The sequence below is a fragment of the Seriola lalandi genome, unplaced genomic scaffold (genome assembly GCF_002814215.2).
Source record: "Seriola lalandi dorsalis isolate HSWRI2012SDOR001 ecotype SW California unplaced genomic scaffold, Sedor1 jcf7180002054519, whole genome shotgun sequence".
NCBI lineage: Eukaryota > Metazoa > Chordata > Actinopteri > Carangiformes > Carangidae > Seriola > Seriola lalandi.
In genome coordinates, this window is record NW_019525072.1 from 1,849,719 (window position 1) to 1,875,882 (window position 26,164).

Consider the following 26,164-nt stretch of genomic DNA (forward strand, 5'->3'; position numbering starts at 1 on the left):
ATATACTGTATGTTTGTTTGTGAATGCATCCAAACAGTATCTGAGGATGAAATGAGACTGATTTTGCAGTCAGGACTAAGTCATTTATTAAGGTGTGTAAAACTTACATTTGGTATAATCTTATTCCTAAAAATCTTTCCTTGTTTGTAGCTTTGGAAACAGAGACGGTCTGTTTCAAACCAGCAGAGTTAGCTGCTCCATTAGCCTGTTACTGGATGTAGTGGTGCAAACAAGGGTTGCAGTCTTAGTTTAGATGTACGGGTGGTCTGATGTGTCTGAAAGGACTTGTTTAAACCTTACACACAAGTTGACCTGATAACTCAACTCTCATGTCAAATTAGCTTTATTTATTCATTCATTGCTTTATTTTGAAGGAGGAAACATGTGATGAATGATGAAAATGATTAAAAAGAAATAAGGAAACGCCACCAGAGATAAACTTTACCAGGACTTCTTTTTGAACGGCTAAAACAGAAATGATCAATCTTTGGATTACAGGCTGTTAATGAAAGACCAGTCTTTCACCGTGACTGCTAAAATATGGCAACACACATTTTTAACTACTTTTGGCAAAGTTTGTACAAAAAGCTGAACAATCTGTTCCAACACATTACAGAAGGTTTTATGTAAGAAAAACAATAAACGCATGCAGTGGCAGAGAACATGGGCTACCATGAACGTGTCCGCTCCCAGAGGACTCTCTGATACAAAAACTGTGGCACTCTTCATTATTTACTCCAGTGCATTTCTCAGTGTATAAATCCAAAATCTCATTTATTTGAACTTATTTTCCCCCATTGGCTGTTTGTTAGTTCATGTGAAAAGTACAATCCAGCTTTAAAAAAATCATGCAGCATTTTTTTTTATGTCATTGCTGTAGGATCAAGATTTACACCAGGACATGGTTTTACCCCTTTGTCTGACTGAATTAGGTTATTGTGCTGATTTAATTTCCAGAGGGATCCACCCTGGCAGTAGGAAACATCGTTTGCTAATTAACAAGAATGTCTCCTGGCGTTTTCAAGAAAATGACAGTGTTCCCAGAGGCATGTTAAAACAGAAGTTCTGATAGGAAGCGGCTGTAAACAGGAGTGATCTGCAGTAGCAGGTCCAACATGGATTGAAACAAGTGTAAAAGTACATAAGTAAGTTTATGTTTGGCTGCAAAGGATGAAGTGAATTGGTTTGGATTATGTGTATGTGCAAGTTTGTTTTTTTTAAAGTCAAGAGAAGTGATACTTTTCCAGTGTAATACATCGAATTCTGTGGTTGAAGTATTTCAATAATGTTCCTAAATCCTATTGCGTTTGAATTCTGAAGCAAAGCAACCCCCCACCCCACCCCACCCAACACAAAAACAGAGCAAAACCTTTGTTTCCGATAAGAAAAACTTATAAAATCCTCCTCCTTTCATTTTCTGCTTTGGTCTCTTTTGTTATTGTGCTGTTCCTCTGCTTTTATTCAATCATTCAGTCCACTTATCCACAAGAGACAAACCTTTGACTCTCCATGGAGTTAAACTAACTCCACGAGGCATTAGCACTTGGCCAAATCGATACAGCTCCTTTATTTATCCAGGCCTTGACAGATAAGCATGTATTGAGCGTTTCGCATAAGAGTGGCAGCCCCTTCAAGAAATGCCTCTCGGTGGTATAGCTGTAGTCAGGCTACAATGAGGAAATCAATGTGCATAGCTCCTGATGCTTGGACTAGATGAGTATGAACGTGAGGTTGTACTTGGCTATTGTCAATGTGTTAATGCACCTGTAAACCTGTACAACTTGAGCTATTGTGTAGTTTTTTTTCGTCTTTACTTGATGAATGACACATAATAAACATCCTTAAAAAATATATGCATCCAGAATATGTATGTATATAGTTTCACAGGAATTAAAACCCCCAAATGAACGAGGTCAAGTTATATAATCATAAATCTGATGGACAAATAAGGATGTGGCTTTAAAAAAAGTCTTTAAAAATAGACAGTAATTTTAATGTAGACAGTTTAATGACACTTCACTTTTTTATAGCTGAATCACACTAAAACAAAAGGTCCCATAAACTGTAGTATATTGTATGGAAGAGGTCCTCTGGCTGCACTCTACCGTGTTGTTATGATACCATCTGGTGTGGTGTTGAGGGGGCAGCCAGTACAACCAGCTACAATCATAGTTTAGAAAGGAAGAACAAAGAAGCTCTATTAAGCCCCAAAAATGTTACAGACAACTTACCTCTGTAGAAACGCCTTTCTTTGTTTTTGTAATTACGTGCATGTTCTTATCATCAGCCACGTTTCTTGTTTCATTTAACAAATAAATGAATAAATAAACCATATAAACCAATGACTAAACACATAAAGCTGTAGTAGCTTTACTGACATTTTTTTTTTACCTGTTAGTTGGATGGTTTAATGAGGTCCACAAACACTGTGCTACAGCTGCTCATTGCCAATAATCATTTGTTTTGTTCAAGGTGGACTACACTTGGATGGTTTCTAACACAGGAAAATAGGTTGAAATCGTTGGCATGCACTATCTTACAGAAACCTTGTATCACCGTGAGAGGCAGCCATCAAGGTTTTCCACATTGAGAAAATGTTTCATGAACCTTGGACTTTTCCAGACTGCACTGAAACTATTTCAAAAATACCACAATGAAACTGACTCACTGGTTTAATTGTAATTTCATATAGTTCAGTATGACAAATGTGACATTGTAGAGATTCAAGGTTTTTGCAGGACACTTGCAACATGGGGATTATATTTTTACGGGACAAACAACATGTGGAAAACATATAAATGCGCAGCTCAGTAATTTTCCAGCATAAATGGAGGATGTGAAATGTCAGTCACAGAGCTTGTAAATATATTCAACAGGGGATCTTAAACCAAAGTAAATTTGTAATGTACACAAAGACACATAATAACATTCATTAGAGCAATTAGGTAATCAGATAGTGAGCCAACAGTGATACAAAGAATAGGTAGCCTTCATAGTGAACTGTATCAGACCTGTGATCATAGGGGCTTTCCTTTAAACTTTACCAAAATATAACATTGCTGCTGCCTTCTCATTACTGGATGTTGTAATGCAAACACATATTATACACATTATTATTTCACTAGATCTTCCATGTGTAAATATGGTGTATTGTAGCTTATTTATAGTGATTTCAGTAAAACGATTTGCATTCACAAAACAAGTGATAAGTGACTATACAATATTGTTTGCATAAATAAAAAAAAGTCTCAGTTGTGTTCGGATAGTTTGAATAACAGATTTCATATAATTGTGAAATAAACACTGAAACAGTTTATGATTATTGTGAAAGGACAGTTTGGTGCACCAGATATACATATTTTGTATATAGTATAGTGCATACAGTTGTAACAGCTACCCAAAGACAACAGTCTGCAAGATTTCTGCCCTTGTTATGTTTTTTCTTTTGTAGGAATTGGACTTGAGAAGACTTGAATACACCTTTATACTAGCAATTGCCACTTCCCACTCAGCTATGAGTGTAGCCTTGTCCTCCGCTGCTTGACATAATCAATCGCATGAGTAAGACTTGCAGGCAGGCGCGAGTATCCTTTTATATTGTTTGGCTGGGAAATCAGTGTGACACATGACCAGCTGCTCCTGAAAACCCTGGTTACTAAAACGTTTTTGCCAAGTGTGGCATGAATTCCAGTCTCCTGGTGTGTTGTTTTAGTGAGGTCTCAGTTATCAGCTGGGATAAAAGTACCAATTTTTTTAAAATTAAATTCACTGTGGTTCAACCAAAGCTTTTTAATAGTTAACCAACATAGCAGGTAAATATTGTAGTAGGTTCATCATCCAACAAATTGTCTGGATTTATTTAGAGGACTGTGTAGTAACAGACAAAAAAAAAAAACTTTACTTTGCGTCCAACAATGGATTTAATAACTATTGCCGCTAGCATTTAGGCTACTCAGTCCAGAAACATTCATTAAATGTGAGATTTGGGATTAAAATCACTCAAATTACACACACTGATGCAAACTCTGAGCCACCATCTTCACACCGAAAATGACGTTCGTTGGGGCAATGATCGATGCCTAAGAATAAGACCAATCGGCGTTCTAATCCTGGGGCTTCATCTACAGTATATTCTAGGATAATCACACACATGCTGGTACTGATGAGAGGCACTATTACACCAATACAACACTGGTTCAACAATCTGCAGCTACTTCTGCTAGTTATCATAGAAATATGTATCAGTAGGATGTCTGTTGGCAGTGACTTGGTTTGAATGCAGTTTTCCTGTAAAATGAGACATCTAAAGTGACACTACATTCACAAAATTTAAATGGATCTTAAGTGATTTAAGTCAACAGGTAACGCTTTCACAGACTCAACCGTCTACATTTTAGAAATACTGACTGATATAAACTTAGCTTATGATTTGTCCCCAGAATGAATGTACAGCATTTTGGAAATGAACCTGAATAACTTACTTTTGGACAATTTTATATCTCAAAGTCTTTTTCTTAAATCAAAACAGCTCTTACTTAAGTTAGTGATAGTCATGGCCGTCTAAATTGGGCATGATTTACTGGCTTTTAAAGACAACACAAATATAATCAATCTTTTGGAGGGCTCATATTGAGAGCAGGGTACAGCTTTCGGTGTGATTCAATTCTAGAGGACAATGAAGTTAAAAAAAAAAAATCCAAAAATTCCCTTTGATCTCCCAAAATTGTTAGTTATCCTCATATAACTGTGACTATAACTTCTTACTCATTAACAGTCACTAGTGTAACATACTTTTCATTTCAAATAAATAAAATAATGAGAATTTCGACTGGTTCAATTTATTCAGGTAATTTGCTCAAATTTATCAGCCTCAGACAGGCAAGCCAAAAACACTACACTTATTGGAGTAGTGCAATCATTTCTCCTCCTTGTCATGTAAGCAGTGCCAACCTTTTTCAAACAGCATCTATAAACTGTCCAATAAAGCATGTCACCAAAACCCAATTAACCTTAGACGACTCAACCTTGATTAAATACAGTAAATAAGAAAGATTTTCTCATTTAGACACCGTTGATTTAATAAAAGTTACATTAGATGCTCTAATTTGCAGGTCCTTTGATATGATATAGTGAATATTGACAGCTGTCCTGTATGTGTCACATGTCCCATCATTGATATATATGATTTATTTAGCTTTGTGTTTTGTTTTAGCACTTGGATTATATGAATATTGATGACAATATATTCACCACCGTGCCTTCCTGAGGCCACGGTGATTGATACCGTTTCATGTTCCAGCACACTTCACCTTCAGGTGGCATCTTAAATGCTGCCCATTACATGCACAACTGCACTTACAGGAGTCTGTGCTGCTTTCTTGGAGAGAAAACCCTCAGTCAGCATCTTAAATGCAGACTCCTTTTAAGCCCGGTGTTTAGACAATCCCTCATACTGTCACTTCTGTCTTGCTGTTGGTGACAAAGTACGGTTGTGGGAGCATGTAGCGAGTGGTGTGCAGCTCCTTCTCTACGATGCAGAGTTTCTTTGGGCCGTAGCTCTGTCGGGGTCCCGACGTCTCCTTGCTCTCCCAGGACCTTAGCACCCCCGGGCTGGCAGCAGAGCTGGAGCCGTAGCAGAGCGTCTGGGAGCTGTGACTCTTGGGGCTTTTGTACTTGTGTCCATTCTGCTTTGTAGACAGCTGTCTTGGTGGGCTGTAGGGATTACTCGGCTCTGGCTCCATATCCACAGCTTCCATGGGAAGGCTGCCCTTGGTTGTCATCTCGATCACTTGCCGACGGTTGCTGTAGAAGCTGTCGTTGGCTTTCTCTGCTAACAAATACACAAATAGACAACATGATGTTTTTTGTTTGTTTGTTTTTTTTTTTGTAACTTTCCCCTCATTAGTCATTTCTCAATGCTGAGTGCAGAGACAGGCAGCTAAGAACTGGCTAACAAAACAAAGAGAGAGGAAGAGTCAAGTAACTTAGCATAATTCTCAGGTATCATCATAGGAACTTGATGTGAGAAACACAGAAATGTACTGTGTACACCTACATTCCAGGTCCATGAAGTCACACAAATTTGCTGTTTAAACCACTTTTGGTTTTACCATTATATTCCCGTCATTTTCATTACAATAGTTAATTGGATTTAAGCAAAAAATTGCAAAACTAAAAAGTTGTGCACGAGATATAACTTGCCAAACCTGCTACATTAAATTAATATTAATATAATATATATATTATAATGCTTTAAATGGATAGGAAATGTCAATGGTAATTAAAGCCCATATTTACCCATGAATGAAATATAAATGTTAATGAAATTACAAATTCAATGAACTTACAGTAAAATACCAGTTATTCATTGTGAACTGATGGTGATTGTTTAATACATAATAATGCATTGTAGAGTGCTAACAGTGTTTACTACTTACTAATAAGTAGCTGCATAGACAGTAAATGTAAATAAATATTCAAATATTTTCACATTATGCCTCCCTGCCAGCCAATTAAGATATAGTAAATACAGTGTGTGTGTGTGTGTGTGTGTGTGTGTGTGTGTGTGTGTGTGTGTGTGTGTGTGTGTGTGTGTGTGTTTGTGTTTGTTTGTTCGTTCAGTTATTAATTAGACTCAGATTCCACTAAATCTTTGTTGATATTCCTATACATCAAAATATTTTAGTACAACACTAGGGACTCAGTAAGGTTTCGACATGTGAGACGTGCCAGTAGACCACAGCACAGTATATCTTGTCTTTTGACATTTTTCTTGCCATAATCATCTGCTGTAACTTGCTCCTTACAGCCATTGTGGTGTGATGCTATATCATTGAGACCATGTGCGAAAACAGCGTTCACTTCAGCACTAATTGAGCCTGAGTGCACACTTCAGCGTTAGCCTTCCTCACCTGACACTAACATTTCAGATGTTTTTAATGAAATGTCTCCCAGATAACCTGTGTCTGTGCTCTGGATGCCACTTCATGGTAGAGACAAGTGATGTGGTGATGAGCAGGAGCCACTCCGGTAAAACCCCTCCATCAGTGCAGGTGGATTAACACGTACAGTATATTAGGGCCGGAGAGGCTCACATGACTCACAGTGTACAGTATAGTTGCTTCCCATCGCCGCGCCCCAACTCATTTGTGTTTTGATCGTTCCCGATTGTCTCCTGTCCCCGGTCTCATTAGCTAAGATTTGCTCTATTTTTATTTTCCTTAATGATCAGTTTGTTTGACAGCACTTCAGTGGATTAGCAATGGAGAAGCTTCAGCTGCTCGAGTGAATCACAAAGAGAGCGAGCTGTTTTATGCGATTGGACCTACTAGACGCATGCTGATAGCTGTCATCCCTTCTCTGGCCAGGTCTGTCACACACAGCTAGTTGATTCAAGTAGACTCTATAAAAAGACTTCTGTTTCAATAGCATCAAATACTGATCCACAAATACTTTCACTGCCCGCTTTGATGCTGCTCATTTCTCTTAGTTATTGGGATTATTTTTTATCTGCTCACATTCGGAGCATTAGGAGAACAGGCAGATAACTGTTGGTCAAAACAGAATTAACATTTTGCAGCAGGAATCTAATATGAAAAGTAGTGAGAAATCAATGACTTCATTACTTATGACTGAATTCTCTTCATTAATCAAGTCAACTTTGAATATTGCTAAGAAACTCGAATATATATATATATATATATATATATATATATATATACATATATCTTTGTGTTTGTGTAGATTTAAGTGGTAAATTACTGGATATGCATGAACCTGTTTATTTTTATTTGGTTAGTGTGATGGAGAATTCACTTTGCTGTCATCACCTTTTAAATATCAGTAGCATGCCAACTGATTTGTCCTGAGGTATTTTTATTTGCATACTTTGAAACTAAACATTTTTTTCAAGACATAACAATCTAAAAGACATTAAAAGAAATCACAGCACCAATCTTGCTCAGTTGTACTATTTTGGTATTTGCTGTTATTTCTTGTTTGAAATGCTGCTTGTCCGGGCACTGACTGGCTGCAGACTTTCCAAAATTAGCACATGAGAAGAACGACAAACTTGCCTCTATAAATAAACTTTCAGTTCCCCTCTCTGTTGGCATTGATGGACTATGGATTAACTGACAAGGATTTCTGTCAGCCAGACAGAAGAGATTCAAACCAGCTAGGTTTCTATTTAAAGAAAAAGACCATTTTCATTTCTATCAACCTGTGGTGATTATACAGGAACCTTTCTGTATCTGAAGCAGAAAGAAATAAAAGAGTGAACAACTGTCAGAGCCATATCATTTTTGCTTACTACAAAGAGAGGGGTGGCAGTTTACTAACAACAACAGCAGCTGGCAGAAAATTTTAATGACACGTTTTTGTTTTCTGTTGAGACAAGCCATGTTTAACACTAAATTAACCACATTTCATCCTACTGGGATCCCAAAAAAAATATTTCATGAAGCACTGCAGATGAATTTTCTGCCTCATAAACCTTTAAACCTGTCCCCATGATTACAGATTGTATTGTTTCCACTTCACTCAATTAAACCTTGACCCTCTTTATTTGAGGCAGGGAAAACCCTGATTAATTATGCAAGTTTTATTCATAGAGGATGTAATGAGCTACCTAATCAGATCAAATGATAAATGCAAAGCGCTTTCTCATCATTACGGCTCACTGTGAACAGCTTCTTACCCACGGCCTTGAGCGTGGCGTACTTGTTGAGATCCTTGACAGGCTTCTGTTGTTCGTAAGGGCTGGTGATCTGTCCCACGGCCGGGTAAGGCTGAGTTATTAAAGTTGAAGTTTGAACCACGTTGTTCATCTGGTTGCTATCTAAAAGAGGGAAAACACAAGTAATTAATGCATAAATTCAGACACTGTTGTTAAGTGCAAGTATGTGAATGAGCAATTGACATTTTGGAGATCAAAAAAAGTTAACTATACCTGCAACACTTTGCAGCAACAAAATCCCTATTATTAGTAGCATATGTATTATAATGTTTTATTATAATATTGTCATTATTTTATTATCTATTTGCTATTTATTTTATGATTTATTTAAACTATCTTGGTTTCCTCTAAGCGACTATTGCACGATGTTAAATTCCCAGCATATAAACCTGCTTGATAGATGCATGTGAATATACAATAACAGTCCCTATAACTTGATGATGTCACTTTCCTTTAAGTAGGCTTTTTGTGGGGACCCAGCTGGAGAGTCATGACTGCTCTTTGTAAAACTGCGCTAATCCTACAGTAGACATCTGGTAAATTAAGGGGTGCACAGCAAATAGACTGGCCCCCTGCCTACTGGCATGACAGAGCAAACAGATGTTCAGAGTGTCTTCTCCACGTTTAGATCGGAGGAGATTAGCAGTTTGAAGGCTACTTCATGTGCTGTATATATACTGTATATATATACACACACACAGACAGGTGTCAAACGAAAGGAATTGCCTTAGAAAAGGTCTTGGGCCACCACTTGCCACTAGAACAGCTTGAATGCTCCTTGAAGTCTCTGGAGGGTTGAACACCATTCTTTCAAAAGATATTCCTTCATCTGGTGTTTTGATGATGGAGGTGGAGAGCGCTGTCTAACGCGTTGACCCAAATTCTCCCATAGGTAGGTGTTCAACAGGGTTAAGATCTAGTGGCTGTGAAGGCCGTTGCATATGGTTCACATCATTTTCATACGCATCAAACCATCCAGTGACCCCTCGTGCCCTTACTGTACTTGCGATGTTTCTCCGCTCAAGTTGTTCAATGTGTGTGTGTGTGTGTGTGTGTGTGTGTGTGTGTACAGCACTACTTCCTGCAGTATAGTATTGTCCCAATAATGCATCAGAGGGTGCAGTAACACAGTTTGTTCCAACTCTGTCTTTGTGCAGACAGAAGGTTTGTTGTTTTTTTGGGGCACCTGTAGGTTTGCAATAACTTTCAAGGCTTCATTTACATCCATTCCATTAATTTCCTAATCCCTGAAAAAGGCCCGTTTTCTATTAAACATTTTATTCAGTTTTTGGTGACCTAGACTTGTTTTGAGGACTTGACTTGACTGGACTTGAACTGCTGAGGTTTCAATAAAAACTGGGAGCTTGGGGGTGTTTTCCTGTCACAGAATCACACTGATTGTCATTTTCAATGCCATGAGGTTGTGAATTTCTTATCTTCCTTTTGAAGGACACGTGGTTCAGAGGAGGTGGGTCAACCCACTGTCCTCAACTTCTCACCGCCGTTGTTAATGGTTAAAGTTTACAAACTTTCAAATGTGGGGAGTCCTCTAGTCCTTGTTCTAGAACGTGTCTGATAAAAACAGATCATTAATACAGAAAATGGGTTAATTAGGCTCTTATTCCCTACTGGTCAGCAAGAAATTTTATTACTGTGCTAATTAATTTGGAAAGTCTCAAATTATCAATGCTGCCTCATGAAATGATGCAGAGGACAGCTTCGACAGCTCTTTCACTTCACCATACCTCGACACGTGGGTGTGGTGTAATGAGGAAGATCAGATTTGGAGGTCACTTGAGGTTGCAAAAGATTGATGGTGCCACTGTGTTCTCCTTAAGATATGGATTTCTTTATAACAAGCTCCTGTGTTATCCAGTTTTGTTGAAAGCCTTATTAAAAAACTGTAGTCATTAAGAAATACAGCATAGCACTTTCACATGTACAGATAGCCTACCTTATTAATATCATTGATGAAGTGGTGTTCATAAAGTCTCATTAAATCCTTTTAACTCTCCAAAAGAAACTGGTTCATTAGGTTTTTTAATGTGAGCAGCAGGATAGATGCTGACCATGTCATATTAATATTTTTTACATGTTGTGTCATAGTTGTGATTGATGACATTTGGCTATGTTACAAACAAAAAGAATCAAATCCTCCAAGACCTGAAAGTTTAATTTCTGAATCAAATCTACTCTATCTGTGTTACCTTGGTTTCCTTCTGAGCTTGTTGACCTGTTTCAGTTTCATACCTTTCATTGCAAGTGGGCCACGCACACAGGCTCTCACTCAGTCTGATCTTGTTTTAGCTGAAAGTCAAATGAGATCTTCTGCTTCCCACTGAATTTATCTCCTTTTGAAAATATTTAACCACAGTCGGAAGTCTGAGGTACACATGTCTGTTAAAAACAAACAAGAAAAGACTTAGATCAAAATTAGTCCCGTGGAGTTTAGTATCAGATAAGCTCATTCAACCATGGAGAACTATTTTGATGTCTTCCTTAGCTGAGCCACCCACTCAACAGCTACTCTGTAATCTACACCACCTGAGCAGTCTAACCTGACTGTTGCGCTTATCTGATGCTCCAGTCAAGGTCGGAGTCAGGGTATCCCCTTAAAGGCAGAAGCCGATGGAAGTAAATATTTATCAATATACACAGAGGGCTTTGGCAAAACTGTTTTGTATCCCAGTATTTATCAAAAACATTAATTTTTCAAGCTGTCTGGATGTCTCCGGTATCTCAAATGTCCTCTAGAAATATGGACACTAAAGTCCAAGATGGGAATAGATTTCACTGCAGCTAATAACTGGTGGCAGTGCTTTTCTGAACATCTGGTGCAACTTTGCTATTTTGAGGATGCCAAACTCAATTTAAGCTGATGTGCTGATGTACACAGTTGTTTATCTCCCTCTTTAATGTTCGTCTGACTTTATGTTGACTGAGTTTCATTTGTGCTTGTACTGTTGTCAAAGTCACAGCTTTCATGTCAGCTGCTGGGAGAAAGTAGGCCACTTCTGAAGACTTGTAAGGTTAAAGACTCCATGGTTGTTGCGGGAAATAAGCGAGTTAACACTCCAGACACAGACACCTCCCTGGAACTCATAAAAGATTTAAGAGAGTATTTTGGGAGCTGTATGCCCTGAAATAAATGGTACAAGGAGAAGGGCGCTCTTATTTACAGGCAGCCTACTTTCAAGTCAGTGATGAAAATATTCTATTCTCTCCGAGTCAATATCTGGCCATTTGTTTGAGACTTCTGAAACACCTAACATCCAGAATTATGTCTACATCACTAATTTAGAGTTGAGCTAAGTTACACTTAAATGTAGGCTATGTGTAAGTTATTTGATCATCGGTAAGAAGAGAAGAAGACTTTGTAATAATAAATAGCGTTTTTCATAACTGTCAATATAAAAACCAGATCAAAGTATAATTCAAATAAACATACAAACAAAAAATATATCATGAGAAATGAAATAAAATGGGGATATGACTCTGCAAGTCTGATCTCCTCTGACAGGTTGTTAGACTAGTCCAGGTGCCCAGACAGTACAGGCCCAGTCTCCTTTGGTTTTCAGCCTGGACCTTGGAATATCCAGCAACGCACTACCCGAGGATCTCAGACTGCGTCCTGGCTCATAGGGGGATAAAAGCTCAGAAATATAGGGAGAGGCCAGCCCAAGCCTGGACTTAGAAGTAAGTAAGAGAACTTTAAAATCAATCCTGAAATAAACAGACAGCCAATGCAAGGATGCAAAAAAAACAGGGGTGATGTGAACACATTTTTTGGACTGAGTTAGGAGCTGACCTGCAGCATATTGAACTAACTGTAGGCGGTGAATTGATTTCTGACTGAGACAGGTATATAGGGAGTTGCAGCAGTCGAGGCGGGAGGAAATAAAAGCGTGGATGGGTTTCTCCAGATCTGTGGCTGAAATGAAAGACTTAACCTTGGCTATATTTCTCAAATGATAAAAACATGACTGAGCAACTTTCTTTAGCTGGGGTTCGAAATGCAAGTCATGATGAAAAATGACGCCAAGATTTTTAGCTGAGGACTTAACATAATTATTATTGAGTTCTTTTTCTTTTATCAGCAAGACGACAGAGTTTAGAGTAAGTTAAATGGAGTTATTCGTGCTGTTTTAAATAATGTAGTTTTAACAAAAACAAGTATGCATGTATGTGTGTCAGTTATGTTTACATTGGACCAACCAAAACATAACTCATAGCCTGGGAGGGGCGAGAAGAAGAAAGAAGCAGAAGTAGAAGAAGCAAGAAGAAACTGAAATATATCTGATAGAGAACAGTGAACAGTACTTTTAAAAGTTAGGAAAACTAATGCTTTGTTTCTGTAGAATCAACAACTTCATACAGCATCTCATTATTCTCGGTTAATTCTTGTAAAGACCGAAGAAATTTCCTGACCAGTGGCAGATACTTATTATCCCAAAGGGCATTGAACATATTAGGCCAAAGTATGTTAAGTATCTAAGATACAAATTCAGCTGTATTGATGCCAGTGGCCTGATAAAAATCTGATACTAGTAATAATAAGACAGTAAGAAGAAAGAAATCTAATGTGGTGCAAAGCTACATTTATCACATCACTGTTTGAAAGTCAAAGTAAAAATACATATTTAACCAACTTCTGTCACATTAATACATTACATCAAAATGTCTCAGTATCTGTATCCATCACTTGGCCTTCCCTTCAGAGCAGTTCAGATTAGATCAGCTTGACTGATATAACCCTGACTCATAACACCCTGAATCCTAATACCTCAAACTTTGGTTTCTAGTTGATTATAGTTTCAGAACCTTTGTGACGTAGCCTACGTTGCTTTGGAACAAATCTATCTAAATTACTTTTCATTTTTGGCAGTGAGGATGGTATAAAAAGCTATTTTAAAAGTTCATCAGTTGAATTTAAGAGTAAAGACAGGAGATGCACTATTCAAAATGTAGAGAAAGAGAGAAATTGCAGTTCAGAACCATTAAGGGTCCATATTGTATAAAGGTAGATTTCCATCTTTTCTTATTATAAAGCAGGTCTAGGTTCTATATTAATAATGTGAAAGCATGAAAGCGCTCAGTCCACAGAGAAATGCACACAGCCTGTATTCAGAAAAACTGTGTCTTAACGAGCCGTCAGGACTTCTGTAACTTTGTGATGTCACAACAAAGCAGTCCAAGCCCACCTCGACCCACCATCAAACTTTGCAGGATTTGGTTTCTCTGAGTGTTCACCTGAAATCTGCTATATTGTTATTCGATCACTGAGGAAACTCACATTTTTTACATTCCTTCAAGATTATAGTGACATGTTGACCATTGGCTAATGGCCCCACTGTATCCGTGTTGTCAGTTGTTAATATGGTGAACATTTAAGATCAACAAACTGTCCCATAGCCACGTTCTCATTTCACAAACTAATACGAGAAAACAACTCATGTGTGTCCATCCAAAGATTTTTAAGCTCTGTATTGCGAGTTTGTAATCACCTCCTTAACGGTTTGAGGCTTCAGTATACAGTTCAAAGTGCAGTACATGGCAGATGGAAAATAGAACCGTAGGTAGACTCTACACTTGGTAGCGATTTCTCAGCTGCTGTCAGAGGTAATGCAGCTGAAATACATTTCTATCTGGCAGAGAGGAAATGGACTGTCATGCACCAGTGGAGTGTTGGCAGTGAGCGGAGACTTTGTTCTCTCTGGCTGACTGCCTGGAGTAAAAAGAGGCCACACTCACAATTGCCCCATGTACGCACATGGCCAGCAGGACATGAACATGATAGTGCTGGTAGCCAAAGAAACCCAGCTCACAAAATCTGTATTACTGGTGTCTTGAGGAGAATGAGAGCTCATAGCCTGGTCTAACAGATTTTTGTTATCTTTGACAGGCAACAGATGAGGAACAGGGGCTCCCTCTGGAGCGTTTCAATCACTGCTTTGCACCAGTATCTGTAATATACAGTGACTATTATAGCTGTGGCATAGTCACACATGCCACTAGAAAGCACAGCTGGAGAGAACAAGTGCAGGACGGATTCATGCGGCAAAAAAACAAAATTACCTCACCTCTTGCACCCTTGCAAGGATCGCTGTCAAGAAAACAACGGCCATCCATGTGCTGTTGCCAGCTCAGTTACACAGAATAATTCCCTTACCTCCCTGTAAGATACAGGAGCCAGCACACTGTGCCCTGGATCTCCATGTCCAAGGTCACAAAATTAAAAAGAAAGCTAAACTAAACCCATCATCTGGGAGACATTCGTCATACAGAAGTAATCTTCTGACGGGCGACTCTTACCCCTGTAATACACCTAAGAATCTACACTATATGGTTGAGGTGAATCCATGTGCCTTTGTTAAATAGTCAAATACGTGTATTTTAATCAGGAGATTTCTTGCAGTAAATGTTTTTTCGAATTTGTTCTAAGTAGTTAATGTAGTATGCTGTGAATTTATAATTGCAAGGATGCAAAGATTGTCTTTACATTGCTGTTGACTGAAGAAGAAGCTTCCAGTCGTTTGTGGTAATTTTCCAGATTATTACGGGGGCTCGAATTGAAACTTGATAAACAGTTATCCCCAGGTGTAGTGTTATTTTCTGACTCACCGGAGGAAGCAGGTGATGTGAGAGAACTTGCACATTTTCAAGTCAGATCAATTTTTACTTTCAAAAGTGGCATAACCTTTAAATAGGTGTAGTGACTGCACTTGTTGTACAATATTGTGTTACCTCACATGATTGGTCATTTTCTTTCATTTACTCCGGGGAATAGCAGCAGGGAAAATGGGATTTTAAATGAGAACACAAGTTTCTCACTGTGTCCACGCACAGTTTGTGTAATGTAAGTGTGCTCACCACACACAACATGTTTAGCACAGATACTGTTTTCTGAAAGCTCTATACAAGCACTGCAACTGTATTGATCTTCACACCATACAGGCAGATTTTCCTCATGTGTAGTTAGCAAGTAAATTCATCAGTGCATTGTCTTATTGAATTATCTTGTAGTGTGTCATACTAAAATTGATGAAGAAGTATAATACTGTACACCGCACTAGAGGAAGCTGTATATTTTTCCTCACATTCAGTCCTACCTGTCAATGTGTTGGCTGGTTTTTAATGAACTGATAATTATTCTGTGAGGACGCAAGGTAAGAAAGGGAGCGCTCTGATTTTAGAATGATTAATTATTATCATGTCAGTGCTGACACTTCACCTCAGCTGGTTTTTAGCAAAAAAAAAAAAAAAAAGGATAGATATCTAGCTCTTAAAATAGAATACGTTTCCTACCTATGAAAGAATACTTTTCCATTTTTGAGGTTACTTTTGTTTTTAGATTAATTGAATTTCTCACTCCAGAAACATTTATAGTAATTACTATGGAAATGCAAATACAAATTTTCAAGGTGATATGAAGCACAATGGCCTTGTGGCATGTGGCCATGTTGAAGCCCAGATTGAGCAACAAGTTAAACAGCATGTAGAAAACTGTCAACGCAGGTTTCCTGAGATGTCTGACTCCATAACATTTCTATGACCAAGTGAAACAATTTATTTTGCCTGTATTGTTACTACAGTATTTTGCTCATCAAGACTTATTGTTTGGGGGCATTTTAGGGTTTTAGGTGATTACTGCTTGTAACTTTCACTTATTTTTGCATTTAAACCTTGTGGATGATGTTTGACTCAGCAGCTTAGGTTGGAGAATAATTCATCTGTAACTTTCTTTGTCGTCTTTTAGGATTCATTACCGACATGGACCACCTATTTAACATGCTTAAACATCTGTAGTAACCAAAACCTGGCTATGAGATAATGTGAGATAAGGTAATCATCTGCTGCGTGTGCCAAGAACAGGCTGGTATTCATTCCAACCACAGATTACACCAGGTGTTTTCACTTATTATCAAACCGTCCAAACTAATCAGTGAAATCACCTGCTGCACTCTGCGCCTGTAATGAGAACAAACTTCTGGCCGTCCGTTGCACAACATAATCCCAGATATTTGTCTGCATCTGCCTCTCATGAAACATCTTGAGAAGAATCTGCATGAAGGACGATTGTCACTTATTTATTTCTCTTTGCTTCATTCTGTGATTCGTTTTATACTGTAACTGCAGCACTAACACATGACCTGGCTAAATTAATTATTTTATTCACTCCTTCTAACCTTTACTGTAGGGGATGTGAGGTGTAATTATTTCACTAAATACATCATGACATTGGACTTAATCAGTATCAGGAGACTTTTTTTTTGCCATTTAAGTTTTTATTTAATATTTGGATTAGTCATGAGAAAAAAAAAAACCTTCTAACCTCAGTTAAGCCAAATATATATATATTTTTTTATAAATGAAGAGTATAATCACAAAAATGCTGCTTGACCGTTTAAACCTTTTTTTAAATGTGAAATGCGAGAGAGAGGCAGAGAGATCTTAATTGACTGTAGCTGTCAAGCCAGTAAGCAGGTTAGCTTTAATGAGAACTCTGCTCTGTCTGTGTGTGTCCGTGTGGGTGTGTGTAGGCGTCGGTGCTGATGACTGAGAGAACGAGGGTGCGATATAATGTGTATAAGTAGTGGCTAAGAGAGAAAGCTTGTTAGCTAGGTTGCCGGTGGTAATTAGTGTGTATGTTAAGTGATTGCTGAGGGCATGACTAATTGCTTCACCAGCCCGCAGGATTTTGGATGGATCTTTTTTTCCTTCCACCACTTCCGGTTCCAGAGCTATTTCAGAATAGGCAAGCAGATATGTAGGGATAATATTAGGTTTATATTTCTTTAAAAAAAAAAAAAAAAAGCTGCTACAGCGAATAGATATACAAGTGTAGACGAGGTGTTTAAACAAACCGCTCAGTCATGCGAATGTGTGTGTGTGTAGGTGTGTGGTTTGCTGTGTGCTGCTGACGTCACAGTACTTACGGAGACTGTTAACTGTGACTCTGGTTTGTATGTTCTCATAGTGCTGGCCAAGTCCAATGTCGTCCGTATGCTCTGTCGCTGGGTGGCGGATCACGTGTGCGAGAGCCCTGGAAAGACGAAGAAAAATCTCAGAGAGGGTCATTTTCAGTAAATGACAACTATGGATTCTGTGCAGGCCAGCAGTGAACGCCAGTCTTTAGACCAAGTTCTTCTAAATGACAAATTATATTGTAAAGATGAGCATTTTTTTATCGGGCTATTCCACCAAACTAAATCTGCTTGGTTGAGGTTAAGGAGAGCATTTATGGTAAACAGAGAACAAGTTTGACTGTTGGTAGCACACAACGTGGTGTCTCTGGCGTCAGAGTCGCTTGACAATCAGTCATAACCCTGATGACATCACCATGACGTCATTGGGGTTATTTCTCTCAAACTTGACAAAGCTCCCCTCAGACCCACAGAAGAAACAGCTGTCTTCACAAGCATGAGCTGCCGATAAACCCTGTCCGAACTACTTGTCTGATGTTGTCGAATTGCTTCGGAAACACCACACACACGCACACACACACACACACACACACAAACCCATTTTACAACATTCATACCCACTTCATGTTGTGATTACCCAGCCAGGGTTTGAACTTCTCTCTCTAGCTCTTGACACAACCATTTTCTTGTGAACAACCAAGTCAGATCAGCTTTTCACACCACCATCCTGTGTGGCCGTTCAGAACAAGTGTTTGATTCACAACATGGCCTGACAACACGTTGTCTGAGCCAGTTGTGATCGAGCGTAGCCCGACCCTTAGTAACACTCCTCATTAATGCTGCTCCAAAGTTTCAAGTCAGGCAGATCTGCCTACATTTAGCATCAGTGTCGGGTGTGGCGGGGCTGATCAAACGTGTGCCTCATCACACCTGTGACTACACTCACCCAGCAGTTATGTCTGAGTGTATCGACCAAAACCCTGAGTACACATTTACCACACTGTGGGAAGGCGAGGTCATCAAAAACAAGACTTTCAACTGGTGTTAAGATATTCTTTCAAATCACAGAAACCACCGTGGTTTTTCTGAAATCAGTCTCTCTCAAACTTGTCGCCTGGTGCGTCAATATACAGAAAACTATCCGCAGTTAAAAAATGTTCACCATTGTCAAGCAGTGATCGAACGGCCACAGTTTTCCTTTCATTTTTAGGGTACATACAATAATATATATCAGGATCATATTAGTTGATTATGAGGTATTTGTGGTGTACACACGTCTATTTCATCATCATGGTGTGAGTTCAGCACCTCCCAGGTATTTTGTACTTACTTTATCACAGGTGTCCGCTCAGACTCGAGTAACATTGCCTGTATTAAAAATCCTATGCTCCTTCAGAATCCAACTAATCCAAATGGCAGTGTACAACAGTACAACCTGTACTGGCCTGCACAGAGACAACACAGTGTCTCCTCAGTGCGGACATTTTTCACTCTCCTGAGTGGGCCGCAAGAGCTTAATAAGCCTCTTGGTGTGTATGTGTGAAGTGTGTTTGAGAATGATGGAGAGTATGCGTGTGTGTCTGTGTGTGTGTGTTTGACATACACCACCAACCAGCCTTCAGCTTGATTGGTGTACATATGACAAAAGTAAGCTGTACATGTACATTTGCAGATAGTTAATAATTTGGATAAAAAAAAATAAAAATACAGAAGTGACCCTGTGCTTTGTTTTAATTGTAACATGCTGAAAATAATTTGACATACGCTTTTTTTTTTATTTAAGACATTTTTTGTGATAACCTTGTTGACCATCTATTGGGTTAAATTTAACACAAAAAGCAGTTTTACCTTGAGCAGGGACACTTAACATTTGTAGCACATTTCACAACATCACTGACAATTGTCAGTTTCAAAGTAAAGCTGCAAGTCAAGGACAATGCAATGAACATCAGAAATACACTTTTTTCAGTGACTTTGACTAAAATGTGCCTGTGATTTACTGTTGCACAGACAGGATACATAACTGAGCAGGCCGAGTTTCATTGAACACGTCTCTAGGAGGAAACTGATGGTTAAACTCCATGGTCCAACTGAATCCCTTCTCCCCTATTCAAAACCCCATAGAGGAGATCACTTTTGAAAATGTAGTAAAGTGCAGCTGAACTTTGTTTTATAGGTTTACACAGTTTTATTTACAACATAACTTGTTGCTTTGTGACTTGGTGCTGATGAAATTATTACAGTATCTTCTTCCACAGATAAATCTTCTCCGTCACACTCTAAAGTAATTGTCAATGAAAAACCAATTTGAACCTACCTCGACATGTTCTCTCTGTGCGGCCGGTGCGTCTTTTCCAAACCGAGCTTGGTGAAAATTCCTATCAGTGCCATTATGGCCACGACCCCGCATATGACATACACAATGAGGTTCGTTTTATCCTTCGCGGTGTCCAGCGCCACGTCCACTTTCGGCGGGGGTTTGCCTGTCATCATCCACGGCGGGGTGTCGTAGTTCTTACAGGTGGTCTGGTCCAGCCTGGAGCTTTTAAACGCGCAGCAGAACCGGAAGCCACAGGTGCCGCAGCAGTACAGGTAGCTGCCCGTCCTGCACACGAACGGCGGGTCCCACTGGCCCATCACGTCGTAGTAGCCGCGGCACTTGTCCTCCATGTGCGGGTTCTCCGTGACTCTGCTCTCCCCTTCCTTTGAGTCGTTGAACCCGGTTACTATTATGAAGTCGTCGACGGTCTGACCCGGCTCGCCCTCCGCGTCGCACACCATAACTTTCACCAGAAAGTAACCGAGCAGCAGCTCAGTGCCCCGCATCGTTGCTCACTTTTTACCCCGCTCTTGACGCCCTGACACGCTCTTATAAGCCCGGCAGCATCTTCCGAAGAGACGAGACACAGCCATGCGTAAAGGTAATGAGGCTGATTCCAACTTCCATGCGTAAAAGCACAGATCAGCCCCGTACTTTTCTTTCCTTGGACAAAAAAATATATATATATATTACAATTATTGTGCAGTGGCAGTTCAGACACTTTCCAAAGGGCAAACTACTGTAAATAGTTGGAGAGTGGTAGCATCTCTGAAGCGGTGCCCTTAGCTGTGCTGAAGGGTGTCACAGACACCTCTGAGGCTGCTTCCCTCCACAGAGCCAGTCACAGACAGAGACAGAGAGAGAGTAGGAGAAAGACAACACAAAGTAAGGGACCCCGATGAGTGAGTGAATCAGGGGAGAGAGAGAGAGAGAGCCAATGAGAGAGAAAGCGAGAGAGAGCTTGGTGCAATAGCTCTAATTACAACCCTCACAGCCATTTATTATTGTGTTGAGTCTTAAAATCGGCTGTAAAGATCCAAATCACCTCCCCAGAATTCAAAAGGCAGGATTGTAACCTATAGTCACCTGACAGAACCGGCGCTAACAATAGAAACTGCTAGTCCCAAGTTATTAATGATACTTTTAAACATTTGTTTAAATTAGCAGTGTCTTCACATGAGAATAAAATATGAACAAACACAAAGTGCATGTTTTTAAGTAAAACTCAGCTCTGTGATTTATGCTGCACAGTTACTGATTGAGTTTTGGGTTTTAGCTGTGGATTTCACTTTGTGCACTAATGAGTAAGAAGCCATTAATCTGCCCTGTTACATCTTGTAGTGGATGTTTTGTGATTTGAGGAAATTCTCAAAATCTCAAAAGCTTTTGGTTTCTAGATGTCCATCCTTCTTGAAGATTCTCAAGAATTTCAATTAAAAATGGCTCACTGAGCAACACAACAACAAAGATATCAGGAATTAGGAAGGATAACAATTCTGATGTTTTGAAATACCATCGTATCAAACAAACAAACAAATGTTGGTTCCTGCAAAATAAGGAACAAATAAATCTCGCAAGTTTTCACTTCATACAAGTCAATACAATGTCAATATGTAAAGCAGTTTTCATTAAAGCTGTAACCCTGCTGGCCTCTGTTATTATCACCTCTCCTACACAGTCACAAAAGTGAAAATGATCATTCAGAGTTTCATCCACTCCAACAAGAAAACAGCGCCGTTGCGATTCTTTAGAAGGGTCAAATCAAATATACAGAATATAAGCACCAAATACTGAAATAATATAACTTAATACTGCTGTGTGGATACATGGCCACTGGTGGTCAAAAGCATGTCAAATGTAATTTAAATGTACTCTGCCTGCCTAAATCAGCCTGGTTCGTATAAGTGACACACACTGCACCAACTGCTGCAACTACCTAACTACCTCTCGTTTGTCCAAGGAAAGACTTTTTTTTAAAAAATATTTTTATTACTTATAAAGACTTTTGTGTGTAAACACTATGATCTGAATTAGAGTTTGATTAACCCCAGACTCATCACTTTATTCCAGTGTTCATTTCATGCCACAGACCCTGTGCTGACCATCAGCTATTAATTACTGATCATTTACAAACAGTAGCAGATGATGAAGGGGCCTTGACAAGCATTGATCTGACAACAGCTAGTTGGCAATTTATTTTTAGAGAAACCTTTTCATCTAAAATTATGATTAATGAAAGGAGGCTTACCATCTGCCACTTGAGAAATCTCACTCTTTTTGTTTGATGTTGAATCATCTTAGCCGTGAGAGGCAAGTTTTATTTACAATTGGCTGTCAGGGGAGGTTTTGCTTGTCTCGTCTTTGTGCATCTTTAAAGTTCCCTATAAATAGTGCACACGGTCCCCGAGGATGAAACTTTAGTGCTCCTTTAAAGTAAAACCACAACAGCTTTATTAGGACGGGATAATCTCCAGACGATGACATTTCATTTAAATGTTCTACTGTAAAGATGACTGCCAAGTGAAACAAACATGTCATAGATTTGTTGCTGTTTATACCCTCCACCAGTTGGTATTCTCGCTATGGGGCTGGTCAGTGTTTGTGACACCCTGTGAAACATAGCTGTTGTAACTGCTTTTTATTTTTATATTATTATGCACCGCTTTTTACAGATTCATTATGTGGATGATATTTTTATACACCTTACAGAAAAACAACAAAAAAAAAACAGACTTAATAAGAAGTCCCAATTATTTTTTATTTTATTTCCAACTCTACTCGTAAATGAAATCCAGTAGCTTACCGCGAATAAGATCTCTGAGCGAGTCTTTATTATGTCCTGATAAAGTCTCTGAGGGTGTTTTAAGTAATTGCCGATGCTAAGGTGTTAATTAGTTTGTTCTGAGTTTGTTGCATAGTGTTTTTTGTGTGTGTGTGTGTGTGTGTGTGTGTGTGTGTGTGTGTGTGTGCGTATGCCAAGTTGGACATTTCAATTTTCACATTATACCAGACTAAATGAATAAATACAAAAATTCCATTGTGCAACAATAAAAATGTATGACTTGAGCTCATGTTTTTGAAGCACGAATAAGTCACATACAGTATTTCTGTAAGATTGCTCCAAGACGACAATGATCAAATATGTACAAGCATAAATTTCAATACTTTGTGCGGCATGACAACTGGATGACTCTTGCAGCTACATCTTTGTCACAAAAATTTTGCGGTGCAAGTCATTCTGTGCCATTCCTTGGGTGGGAGCAGGTGGGCAGGACGAGGAAGAGCCTAATTAAATACTTACACACTGGGGAATTTTAATGTAATCCCTTTCTGTTATAGTTGAGTAATGCAACTGTCACATGGATCGGCTCAGACTGTTTGACTGTCTGTTGCTCCAGCATGCTGGAGAGGGGTCTGCTTTGAAATCCATACAACCACCTGTATGGAAACCATGACATCAGTGTCTTAGGATAACGTCTTCTTTTTTTAACATTGCGTGTATGGTTTTATTGGCCAAAATAAGAACTTCCCACATCATGTACAATCTACAAATTTCTAAGAGGTTGATATATACACCTTAAATATGGCTTGAAATAAGGTGTTTTCTCTCTATTGTTTAAGCAGGTTGTTCCCAAACTCCTTGATTAAACTTCAAATACAAAGAGTTAAGGGTCTGTCAGTTAGAATATGCTAGAGTCAAAACTCTAAAAGAAATGTGCGGTGAATCACATTAGCATTTACGCCCAGTGTCAACAGGGTGACAACATATTAAAGTGGTTTTGATGTTCCTTCAGTAATTGTAAAGGTGGAAAAAGATACTTTGACTTTTCTGTGACAAAGGTTTTGATTTACACTTGTTTCTGTTACATCTGTCTGCTGTGCATGCTTTTTATTTTTTCCAGCCCAGTCTAGTCTACTCTTGCTCATGAGGGCTCTATATTTATCTCCTCTTTTTAAGCAATTACTTGTACTGTACATATCGTTTTAATATCACTGTGTTGAGCATGTGGAAGAGATTAATACAACATTTTTACTGGACTGTCAGACATAACCTTTTATACACAAGCCCTCAACCCAGAAATAATTAATAGTCATTTGATTTTATACTGTAAATACGGGATCCCTCCCTTTTATAAAAAAAAAAAGCAGCCTCCACCTTGTAATTTATGTTAACCAGTTGCAGTGTATTATTTTTGCCAGTGTTTAACTTCAAGTTTATACATCGTGTGTACTGTAGTATGTGTATAGTACCATGATGTAATGAGAAAATATGAGGGTTTTCCAATTTTTCTCTGGGGAATACTTGCTGTTAGCATGCTGACCTTTCCCATCCTGAATTATGATGTTCATTGCTGCATCATGCTTTATTATTCCAGTGTTTAAAGAGGTTGTTAGGAGGACCCTCCATAACAAAGCACTGCTCAGTTATATAAACTACTTTGCCTGCATGTGGCATTATTTTGATCATCAAATGAAATATTGTGATTTCTTAAATCTGTGACAAATTGAACATTTCAATCATTTTTCAGCAAGAAACATCCAAACATTTGACGTTTTGTAAGATTAAATCTCGGCAGTAAAATGTTTGCAGCTTTATTTCAACAGATATTCTCTGAAACAGGTTGTGGGACCAGTATAAAGCAGTAGGTGTCATGCAGACAGTCTTTTGTCATGTGACCCCAGTGTTATGGCCTCTGCTCACAGCTGTATGAGTTATTCATGCCGGCATGGCTTGAAGCTTTCCGCTTCAAAGTGAGACACACAAACAAATGTACATGACCTTCTGATTTGACTTTCTCAACTCCGTGGTTTCTTTTCATCTCCAGATTCTCTTGATACTGGATGAACTACTCATTGTTCTAATATGAGGCAGCACGCTGTGTTTTCAAGCCAGAGGAAAGGGGATGAACTCCTTGCTTAGGACTGACTTGTAGTACCTGTAGTATGTTTTCTCAACTTGATTACATTTATTTTAAAGTTACCCTGTGGAGTTTTTGACCACTGGAGGCTTGTTTTTACAAGTGGGTCCTCATTTTAGTTTATATCATTGCACAACACTCAAGCTGCCAGTGTCATATCTCTTAGAGCTTAATGAAGGCAACTGGAGGTTCATAAAGACGTTTCACCTCTCATCCAAAAGGTTTTCTTCAGTTCAGTTCAGAACTGAGGAAGCTGCAAGCTAGTAAACATGGATGTAAAACAATGCCGGTTAAAAATCTTCCGAAACATATCTTTGCAAATGTACAAGACTGTCCTGTAAAAAACGGGCCGATAGGTCATTTGTGCGTCAGGTTATTATGACCCATAGTTACGTTCTGCTGTTAGGCGACATCTAGCAGCCGCAGTAATTATGACAGGAGCAAAGGGAAATGTGCGGTGACATAATATAAAGAGCAACAAAGTCCATGTCAGGACGAGGGTGGGGTGGATGGATGGGTCAACAAAACACACGAGAGCGGTGTTCAATACGATATCTGTTCTATTCCCATGTGAAAGTAGCAGTTTATGTCGTTTCTATACCCATGACCGTTCAACGTTGTTAATATTGTAACCATGACAACAAAGACTGTCTAATGTTAAGGAAATACTAATTTAAAACCCAAATCACGATCTGCTCCTAAACCTAACCAAGTAGTTTTAGTGTCTAAACCAATAAAAAGTCATGACCGTTATTTAGTAACGTGGCGACGCTACTGTCTGTATCGTCCGTGTGTTTATTATTGTAACCATGACAACCTAGGTCCAGTACACCTGCTGCCATAGGGGTGCTATTTCAGGAGATTACTATGGGTCGAATCAGAGGGTTAAAAAAACAACCTGTATGGTTGTTCAGGTTGGAGGACTGGTTGGTTTTATGAGAAAGGAAATGCAGCCACCATCAGAAAGGCTCAGTACACCAAGCCACCGGCAAGGAGAGTTAATGCTTTTGACAGCTCTTGAGAAACATACAGGCACATTGTGTCTCTGAATTAATTTTTTGTGTTTTGAGACCTAGTTTACCTCTCAGTGTGATTCCTGAGATGCTTGATAAATACAGGCCCAGGCCTTCACTGTTGATGAAGTCTTACTGGGTCAAAAAGCTGTAAGCTTTTCACTTCAGGCTTTTGGACCCAGTGTGGGCCCTAGTGAATAGCCGCTGTGCTTGTTTTCATTTTTCCTTTGTCCTAGTTATAAGAAGTATTA

The 26,164-nt window shown here is 38.9% G+C and overlaps 2 protein-coding genes across 3 annotated transcripts in view; one reads left to right on the top strand and one right to left on the bottom strand.

Moving 5' to 3' along the window:
- The window catches only part of mrtfbb (myocardin related transcription factor Bb), a 73,158-nt gene that overhangs the window by 7,781 nt on the left and 39,213 nt on the right, over positions 1-26,164 (top strand). The gene's annotated exons all lie outside the window — the stretch shown is intronic.
- On the bottom strand, positions 1,955-20,808 carry shisa9b (shisa family member 9b). The gene is made up of 4 exons (XM_023413777.2): positions 19,979-20,808; positions 17,674-17,780; positions 8,699-8,839; positions 1,955-5,830 (listed from the first exon to the last, which is right to left on the bottom strand). Exons 1-4 carry the CDS (start codon positions 20,485-20,487, stop codon positions 5,448-5,450), a joined length of 1,140 nt encoding a protein of 379 aa, XP_023269545.1. The 5' UTR covers positions 20,488-20,808; the 3' UTR covers positions 1,955-5,447.

Coding starts and splice junctions, on each gene's coding strand:
- shisa9b (XM_023413777.2), bottom strand. CDS start 20,487: ATGCGGGGCACTGAGCTGCTGCTCGGTTACTTTCTGGTGAAAGTTATG. Junction 17,781..19,978: donor CACAGAGAGAACATGTCGAG/GTAGGTTCAAAT, acceptor TCGTCTTTCCAG/GGCTCTCGCACACGTGATCC. Junction 8,840..17,673: donor AGTCACAGTTAACAGTCTCC/GTAAGTACTGTG, acceptor TCCCTCTTTTAG/ATAGCAACCAGATGAACAAC.